The 10,011-nt window shown below is 36.7% G+C and overlaps 1 protein-coding gene and 1 non-coding gene across 2 annotated transcripts; one reads left to right on the forward strand and one right to left on the reverse strand.

Moving 5' to 3' along the window:
* Nucleotides 1–3,009: 3,009 nt before the first annotated feature.
* Nucleotides 3,010–7,525, reverse strand: LOC149496832 (uncharacterized). Its single transcript, XM_089719934.1, has 5 exons — nt 6,436–7,525; nt 5,347–5,538; nt 4,984–5,226; nt 3,851–4,665; nt 3,010–3,270 (listed from the first exon to the last, which is right to left on the reverse strand). Exons 1-5 carry the CDS (start codon nt 7,523–7,525, stop codon nt 3,010–3,012), a joined length of 2,601 nt encoding a protein of 866 aa, XP_089576060.1.
* Nucleotides 7,526–8,120: 595 nt separating this feature from the next.
* LOC149496833 (small nucleolar RNA R71) lies at nt 8,121–8,227 on the forward strand. Its single transcript, XR_016320753.1, has one exon. It is a non-coding gene; the product is annotated as a small nucleolar RNA R71 (small nucleolar RNA).
* Nucleotides 8,228–10,011: the final 1,784 nt, after the last annotated feature.

A 10,011-nucleotide genomic window follows, 5' to 3' on the forward strand; every position in this document is an offset into this window, starting at 1 on the left:
GCGGCGATATTACTTGGGCGAGAGGGTGGACATTCAGATAAGAGGTTGCCGGACTGTCCCTTTTTCCCCTCCTGAGGACATGAGAGCAGGTAGGCAGATGGTACTCACTCTTGCTCACACTGAAGGTATTCCCCATGTGGAGCTTCTTATGGGAGGAGATTACGATGAGTTCTGCGGAATCTCTTTGATGCCACCCATTGGAGCTCGGCTTGATAATTTCCAGGGGCCGGTTCTGTCTCAGCCACTTGACACCCGTTCTTCTCGGGCTTCGGGTCCCTTGACTAGGACTCCAAGGAGGAGGCCCATGACCGATCCTACTTCTTCCACTCCGATTGGGGGTCCGTCGCAGGCCGGGCCTAGCCGATCGACAGGTCCTTTCAGGGCTCCTCGGGCTATTTTGGAGGCTACCGGGCCACTTCACCCAGACCTAGCCAATCTACGTCTACCATACAGCATTTCTTACTTTGTCCCTGACAGCCCTCCAGCTCTTCGAGAAGTCGCCCTGGAGGGTGTGGATCGCCTGACTCTTCCTTCTGAGGACATCACTGAGGTAAAGCCTGACACACCTCTCTCACAAAAAGGATTCATAAGAGATTTGAGATTGACTTGTATTTGCCTTTGTATGATTTCTAGGTTCCTGTTGGGTTGGTCACTTAGATGATGGAGCTGGTTCTCGGGTTTTTTTTTTTTTTTTTTTTTTTTACTTTTGTGGTTGCATTTTATGCTCCATACCACATATTTCTTTTGCTTATCATTTTTCTTCTAGGTATGTAGGAATGTAAATGATAAGTGGTTGCATTTTATGCTCCATACCACTTTTATTTTTAAAACGGATTTTCCGTTATTCCCCTATCTTATATTTTTCTTTCTTGAACATACCTTCATCCTTTATTGACTTGAAACACACAAGTATTTAATTTTCATTTGCTTCCTATTCTTCATTCAAGGTAGGATTCAGGCTTTTCTAAAACATAAGATAATGTCTAGATAATCAACTAAAGATTAATTTGTGCTATTTGAAAAGTTTAAAGTGTCATATGTAAAATATCAATACTTAAGTTCATATAAGCATTCAATCTCTCTAACCATGGTATATTATTCAAGACTTCTATTTCAACAAGCAAAATACAAACAAATTAACATGTAGAGACTAAAACATTGAACTAAGGCAAAGAAGTTGACTTTTTTAATTGTCACCTTTTTTTTTTTTTTTTTAATCTTGTTGATAATAAAAGATAATAAAAGATAATGAAATGTAAGTCTCCCCCATACTTAAAAGACACAATGTCCTCATTGTGGGAGGAGAAATGCAAAGAAAACAAAACACATGCAAAAACATTCAAACAATATTGAGAAAGAAAAAAAAAATAAAAAGCAAAATTAAAGGAAAATAGAAAAACCTTAGGCCTCCGGAGAATCTGGAGGCGACGGAGTGAAGGTGATATTTTGATGGTGGAAATATTTCATCCACTTCCGTTCCATCCGTTTGTGGTTTTTCTGGATTGTATGCAGTTTTTGTCCCATGTCAAGAACAGTAACTTGCAAGGTTTCCTGCGATTGCTGTAAAGTTTCCACTTTACTCAACACTTGCTTCCATCCGGCTACTTCATCTTCTTCTTCTTCCGCATGAGAAGATGAGGTGACCGGTGCTTTGCCCTTCCGCTGTCTTTGTGTTTGTGCATCAGAGGTTCCTTCATTACGATCGCTTTGCCCGACTCTTGTTTCCCATGGCTTCCAACGATAAAGAACTGTGCTGCCAGTTTTTACTTCTTCAACCAAACCTGTCTTTTTCAAGAATGTGCCATCCATATACCTAAAAGTGTCTGTTGGTTGGGGCTGATAAGGTGGAATGGGCATTCGAGCAACATATGCCAAGATAGGCGCCAAACTACCCACTCCTAAAGTAACTTTGCCTTGATGACGAGAGGCGTTGTATATGGTATCGAGTATTATTCGTGCAACGTCCACTCGTTTTCCCTGTAAAATACAGTCCAAAATAAACAAGTCTCTTGTTTGGACTTTGGATGCTTCCACCCGTCCAAACAAGGCATAACACAAATACTTCTGCAGATATAAAATACTCTCATCTTTTATCCATTTATTTCCAAAATTTCGTGGGGTAAAAGTTGATTGCCCTATTAGTTTTTCCCAAACGGAAGATGCATTCCATCTTTTCAGTTTAGGAGCACATCCACTTATGGGGAATCCTAACCATTCATGCAATTTACCATAGCCCACAGTTAATTCTTCTCCATCCACTCTAAATTTGATGGCCATTTCATTGTCATCCACCCAATCAATAGTAGTTAGTAACTCTAAACTTAATTTAGCATTTTCAGGAATTTGTAATTGACTAAATATTTCAAAATTTAAAGTTTTCAAATATTCCTGTACTTTCTCTAAAATACCAGTATTTTGTAAAAAGGTTGGGTTAAGAAGATACATACCTGTGAAAGTGCACTTGGCTAGGCGTGTGTAGCGTTCTCCTTCCGCTATAGTATATATGGGGAAAGGAGCCTTATATCTGGTGGCCAAATCCTTTCGTGCTGGTGCAGAGGAGGAAGATCCTTCCTTATTCTTCCTAGCCTTTTGCTTAAATGGCATGGTGTGAGTGTGGATGGAGTTATTTGTTGCTCAAGATATGTAGAAAAGAGGGTTGCTGGGAATTGATTTTGTAGCGACAGAGTTTGGGGGTTTGTAAAGAAAGGAATTGATTTTCTTATATAGATGAATTTAGGGAAGGATAGGGTTGAGTAGTTAATGGGGAAGTTGAAAAGGAAGAGTTTTGATTGGATTTGAAAGGTTACCTACAGTTTTTTGCATGTTTGAATTCCTTGGGAAGGAGAAGAATTGATTGGAATGTGAGAGGGCAGTTGAGAATTTCTGACCGTTAGGAAGTTGCGCCAAAAATTTATGGAATTGCGCTAGGAATTTTTCTGGAGTCGCGATCGCATCTGAAAATTCGCGCTCGCGAATGGTTCTTGCCTAGCCTCTGTCCTCTGTTGTGCCCTAATCGCGCTCGCGCTTGGTATTATTGCGATCGCGAGAGGGTATCTCCTTGTTTCTGACTTGTTTTGCAAAAACTCGCGCTCGCGCAGATATCTGTTGCGATCGCGAATGGGGATCTTGAAGCTTCTGACTTCCCTTGTGGAGAATTTGCGCTCTCGCAGATAGATGTTGCGATCGCGAGTTGTGTAAAAAAAGTTTCTGTCTCTTTTTTGCAATGTTCGCGCTCGCGCTTTCTTTCTTCACACTCGCGAGTTTGGCTTCCTGCAAAAATAGAATTCTCTGCACACTTGATTTTTGATGGGTTTCTTTTTTTTTTTTTTTTTTTTTTACTGATAAGAACAAATAATCAAATAACACATTATAATAAACAAAGTATATTAAGTAGTTATTGAAATTATACATACTTATGTAATTGATTTAAAATGTTACCTGTGGTGGATCCTCAATCCTATTACCCAAATAAAGCTTACACTTGTCCATTGACCATAAATGTGGATCCATTAGATAGATTCTTCAATTCTAATGCTCCATGTTCTGCAACTTTGATTACCTCAAATGGTCCACTCCATCTGGACTTCAGTTTTCCAGGAAATAGGCGTAGTCTTGAATTGAACAATAACACTTGGTCTCCTTCCTTAAATGATTTGATTCGAATTTGATTATCATGCCATTTCTTAGTTCTTTCCTTATATAACTTGGCATTTTCATATGCTAATAATCTGATCTCATCAAGTTCATTCAACTGAAGTTTCCTTTTGTAACCAGCTTTGCTTAAATCAAAATTCAAAGATTTTATTGCCCAATATGCTTTATACTCCAATTCGAGTGGTAGGTGACATGCCTTACCATAAATTAAATGGTATGGAGACATCCCAATTGGTGTCTTAAATGCCGTTCTATACGCCCAAAGTGCATCATCGAGTTTAAGTGACCAATCCTTACGTGATGAATTGACCGTTTTTTCCAAAATCCACTTAAGCTCGCGGTTTGAAATTTCCACTTGACCACTAGTTTGTGGATGATATGGGGTAGATACTTTGTGATGTACTCCATATTTCCTCAAAAGGCTTTCAAATGATCTATTTAAAAAGTGCGTACCTCCGTCACTTATGATTGCTCTTGGAACCCCAAATCTGGTAAATAATGCTTTTAAGAATTTGACCACTGTATTGGCGTTGTTTGTGACACAAACTTGTGCTTCCACCCACTTGGAAACATAGTCAACAGCCACCAAGATATAACTTTTACCCTGTGAAATAGGGAATGGTCCCATGAAGTCTATTCCCCATACATCGAATATCTCTACCTCGAGTATGTTGGATAAAGGCATTTCATCTTTTCGACTTATGTTGCCAACCCGTTGACACCTGTCATAATGAGACACAAATATACGAGCATCGTGGAATAGAGTGGGCCAATAAAAGCCACTTTCTAAAACCTTTGAAGCAGTTCTATTTGCTCCATGATGCCCTCCATATGGACTAGAGTGACAATGCATAAGTATATCTTGTATTTCAGTTTCCCCTACACACCTTCTAATCATACCATCCATACATATCTTAAACAAGAATGGTTCATCCCATAAGAAATTTTTAGCATCTGCATAGAACTTCTTCTTTTTTGCATAAGTCATGTCTGGAGGTATGATGTTAGAAGCTAGAAAATTTGCAATGTCGGCATACCAAGGTGTGTGAACATGTTGTACTAACATTAAATTCTCATCTGGAAAACTTTCATTTATAATTGTAGTTTCTCCTATTGGTCCTTCTTCATTTTCCAGACGTGATAAATGATCTGCAACTAAATTTTCAGAACCCTTTTTATCTCTAATCTCAATGTCAAATTCTTGCAATAATAATACACATCGAATAAGACGTGGTTTTGCATCTTTTTTAGCAAACAGGTATTTCAATGCAGAATGATCAGTATAGATTATGACTTTTGCTCCTAACAAGTATGATCTGAATTTATCACATGCATATACTACAGCCAACATTTCCTTCTCAGTAGTTGTATAGTTTATTTGAGTACTAGTTAGAACATGGCTAGCATAGTATATCACATGCAACTTTTTCTCATGTCTTTGGCCTAAAACACAACCAACAGCAACATCACTAGCATCACACATTATTTCAAATGGTAATCCCCAATTGGGTTTTGCTATAATAGGCGCACTTACTAAGGCATTCTTTAAAGTATTAAAAGCTTCCAAACATTCTGGAGAAAAATTAAAAGATGCATCTTTAACAAGTAAGTTAGTTAGAGGTTTAGCAATGATAGAAAAATTTTTTATAAATCTTCTATAAAATCCTGCATGGCCTAGAAAAGATCTTATACCTTTAACCGTAGTAGGAGGAGGTAATTTTTCTATAGCTTCTATCTTTGCCCTCTCTGTCTGGATTCCTTCCTTACTTATTTTGTGCCCTAAAACAATGCCCTTATCAACCATAAAGTGGCATTTCTCCCAATTCAAAACCAACTTAGCACTTTCACATCTTGATAATACAAGATCTAGATTTTTTAAACAACCTTCAAATGAATCACCATACACAGAAAAGTCATCCATAAAGACATCCATAATTTCTTCTATGTAATCATTAAAAATCGCGGTCATGCAACGTTGAAATGTTGCAGGTGCATTGCATAATCCAAAAGGCATGCGCCTATATGCAAATGTACCAAATGGACAAGTAAATGTAGTTTTCTCTTGGTCATTCGGAAAGATATAAATCTGAAAATATCCTGAGTAGCCATCGAGAAAACAATAGAAAGCATGACCAACAATTCTTTCTAACATTTGATCTATGAATGGTAACGGAAAATGATCTTTTCTGGTGGCTGAATTAAGTTTTCTATAATCAATACATACCCTTCAACCTGTAGTGGTCCTAGTAGGAATTAGTTCACCATTTTCATTTTTTACTACAGTCATTCCTCCCTTTTTAGGCACACATTGGATTGGACTAACCCATTGGCTATCCGAAATTGGGTATATTATTCCTGCATCTAGCAATTTGATAATTTCTTTCTTCACTACTTCTTTCATATTAGGATTAAGTCTCCTTTGTCTTTCTGCCTTAGGTATATGTCCATCCTCAAGATTGATGTAATGCATGACTCGATTTGGACTTATCCCCTTAAGGTCAGAAATTTGCCATCCTATACTCTTAATCCTATTTCTAACAATTTTTAATAAATCATTCTCTTGATCTACAGTTAATTTGTTAGAAATAATTATAGGAAGTGTGTGATTTTTACCTAAGAAAGCATATCGCAAGTGACTTGGTAACTCTTTAAGGTCTACTATTGGTGGAACTTCAATTGATGGTGGTAAAGGTTCATGCTCCCTAAGTAACATTTCAGGTCTTAAATTTATAAACTCCTCTTCTTCAATATTGACATTTTCTTCTTCAAATTTTTCATTACCTTCCAAGGTAAATATTTCTTGTATGCATGCATCAACTATGTCAATTCTCATGCAATTTCCCTCATCCATAGGATATTTCATAGCTTTATCTATATGAAACTCAATGACATCATCACCTATTCTAAGGACTAATTTTCCTTCTGAAACATCAATTAATGCTCTCCCTGTGTTCATAAATGGTCTTCCTAAAATAAGAGGGCAATTTTTATCATAAACAAAGTCAAGTATGACGAAATCAGTTGGAAAAATAAATTTGTCAACCTTAACAAGTACATCTTCAATGATACCATAGGGTCTTTTAATAGTTTGGTCAGCAAGTTGTAAAACCATATTAGTTCTTTTAACTTCATCCTCTAATCCCAATCTCTTAAAGAGAGATAATGGCATCAAATTAATACTTGCTCCTAAATCACACAGGAATCTAAGAAAATCTACTTTACCTAATTTGCATGGTATAGTGAAACTCCCTGGATCTTTGAGTTTAGTAGGTAACTTACTTGAGATTATGGAACTGCAATCCTCAGTTAGAGTGACTGTCGACACATCTTCCCAACTACGTTTCTTTGAGATCAATTCTTTAAGGAACTTACCGTAATTTGGAATTTGTGTGATAGCTTCCATAAGTGACATGTTGATATGCAAATTTTTCAGTTTATCAATGAAATTTAAGAACTGCTTATCTTGCTCTTGCTTCTTGAGTCTTTGCGGAAAAGGTGGTTTAGAATGATAAGCTTTAACATTGTCCTTCCCCTTTTCCTGTCCTGTTTCTTGTTCTCTTGATCCTGCACTATTTACTTCAATGCTCGGTTCACCAACCGGCTCCACAGTTACATTATTCAAAATATTAGCATTAATACCCGAAGGAACTATTTTATCTACTATTTTTCCACTTCGTAAGGCAATGGGGCTCACATTCTCCCTAGGATTCTTTTCTGTATTACTAGGAAGATTTCCTACTTCACGTGAGGAAATAGCATTGGCAAGCTGCCCTACTTGCACCTCCAAGTTATGTATAGATGATGAATGATTTTTGAATAACTTATCAAACTTTGATTCTAACCATTTAAAGCTATCATCCTGACTACTCATCTTTTGGTTAAATCCCTCCAGAAATTTATCAATTTTATTAGTCAATTGTCCCAGTCTATCTTGATATTGACTACCCTAATTTCCCTTTTCTTGATTATCATGGTTTCTCCAAAAAGAGTTATGATAATTATGATTTTCAGCATTATAAGTATTCGAATATGGACCACGAATTTGTCCTTGGACATAATTCACTTGTTCCTCCATAACCGGATGCTTATAATTACATTCATTTGATATATGCCCATTTTGACCGCAATTGTCACAAATAAGAGATGTTGATTTACTTATGTTTAAGTTATCAATTTTATAAGACAAAGCAGAAATATATGCTTGCATCATAGTTAAGGGGTCTAATTCATGCACTTTCTTTGCTAAATTTTTTGAAGAAGAAGAAGACTGATTACTAACAGTAGAATGACTTACCTAAGTTCTTTCGGCTGGCCATATGCTATTATTGTTGGCCATCTCTTCTAGTAACTCAATTGCATCATTAGTAGTCTTCTTCATTAATGATCCTCCTGCCATGGCATCTATAGTTCCTCTTGTAGAAGGTGTCACTCCATTGTAGAAGGTTTGAATCAATATATTTTGGGGAAGGCCATGGTGTGGGCAAACTCGTTGGAGCTCTTTGTAGCGATCCCATGCCTCATATAAGGATTCATTTTCATGTTGGGTAAATGAGGTTATTTCTTTGATAAGCCTAGCGGTTTTCGCTAGTGGGAAATACTTAGACAGGAAGGCCTGGGCTAGTTCTTCCCAGGTAGTGATAGAGGTTGGTGGTAATGAATTCAACCAAGCTTTTGCCTTGTCTTTCAATGTGAAAGGAAATAGACGTAATTTGATAGCATCTGCTGGTACTGAATTCATCTTGAATGTATCGCAGATTTCAAGAAAACTGGCTATATGTGAGTTAGGATCTTCATTTGGTAATCCGTAGAACTGAACACTATTTTGAAGCATTTGTAATAAAGCAGGTTTAATTTCAAACTGGTTAGCATTCACCGGTGGACATACTACTCCCTTTTGTGAACCATTTAAACTTGGAGTAACAAAGTCCATCAACCTCTGTGGCGGATTTCCATCACCCATGATTCTTGAAGTTCTTCTTTTCTTTTTCTTTTTTCGTTGTGAAAGAAATTGTTCAATCTCAGGTTGATAATCCTCCAATTCACTGTTTGAAGATCTGGTGCTTGGCATATGAGGTGTGTAAATTATGTGTTTCTGCAAAATTTTGAATCAATTATAAGTAAGTATATTAATTAAAACAAGCTGTAAATCATATATAAGAATATTTCGTTAAATGACAGAACACCGTTCCCCGGCAACGGCGCCAAAAACTTGTTGCGTCTCTTTTGAGTTCCCGCAAGTATACAGATCTCAACGTAGTAATAAAAGATCGATCCCACGAGGAACGGGTTGAATACACTTGCTACTTTATTCTTATTGATATGTTTACAGGAATACAAATATAAAATAGTTCTAAGGAATTTCTTAGTTATTCTAGATCTAATGATTATTCAACTTCAGAGAATAATGTGCATTAAAATACTTAAAATAATTAATCATAAAGACAAATGTGTAGTAAAATACTTAGACTAATTAATTGTACACAGGATTTTCCTTTTCTATGCAAAAGCTTGTAATATTCAATAAAAAATCTCTTAATTACATATGGTATAATATAATTCAACTTCTCAGTATAGAATTATACTATCTATTATATGTATTTCTACATATAATAAAATCCCTATCTTGTTAAATATTAAACCTAATTCTTATTCTTTGATTATTTCAATAAGACAGATTTAATTTCAACAGGAATAAGTAAAATATGCATATGTAAATTCAACTCAATGAATTAAATCTCTTTGATCTTTACTAAACTATTTCCTTCTGAGAATATAATCTAGTAACTTTGATTAAACAAAGATCAAAAGATAACTTAAGGAATTTTTATTGAATACTACCAATTAAAATTGTTGCTTTGTATAGAAGAATTATGAAGACCAACATACAACAAGTCTATAAAACAAGAGAAAGAAGTAATCAAACTCAAGCCTCCGGAGGGCGTCACACCTCGAGGAACTTCTTGGTGTTCTTGGCACAATCAATAACAAGTGACTTTCGTCAATCTTGCTCTAAGTACTACTAACACACTTCCCTATATGTCTGTCTTTTTCTTCTCTTTGATTGCTATTTATAGAGTAGGAGAGTGATGGTGGTTTTGGTAGTGATTGGCTGGCCAAGAGGTGCTTGAGGTGACTTCTCTTGGGAGGAGTCCCGACCCTTGCATGGAAAGATATGATTCTCTGATGAAAAGGCAGCAATCACGTCTCCTGGAAATCTCGACTCGCGCTCGCGCTGGTGAAGGTCGCACTCGCGACTTATGCTCCAAATGCTTTTGCCTTTCAAAAGTGATTCTCGCGCTCGCGCATCTTGAAGTCGCGCCCGCGACTTTTGCTGGTAAACCTTCTGCCTCTAAAAAG

This window comes from Jatropha curcas, chromosome 4 (assembly GCF_041381405.1).
Source record: "Jatropha curcas cultivar XTBG-Jc1 chromosome 4, XTBG_Jcur_1.0, whole genome shotgun sequence".
In the NCBI taxonomy this organism is placed as follows: domain Eukaryota; kingdom Viridiplantae; phylum Streptophyta; class Magnoliopsida; order Malpighiales; family Euphorbiaceae; genus Jatropha; species Jatropha curcas.

What these genes read in the sequence shown, in the direction of transcription:
- LOC149496832 (XM_089719934.1), bottom strand. Translation starts at nt 7,525, where the DNA reads ATGAGTAGTCAGGATGATAGCTTTAAATGGTTAGAATCAAAGTTTGAT. An exon ending in AGAAATATTTACCTTGGAAG is followed by an intron (nt 5,539 to 6,435) that starts GTAATGAAAAAT and finishes ATTCATTTGAAG; the next exon opens with GTTGTTTAAAAAATCTAGAT. An exon ending in GTTGGCTGTAGTATATGCAT is followed by an intron (nt 4,666 to 4,983) that starts GTGATAAATTCA and finishes CAAATTTTCTAG; the next exon opens with CTTCTAACATCATACCTCCA.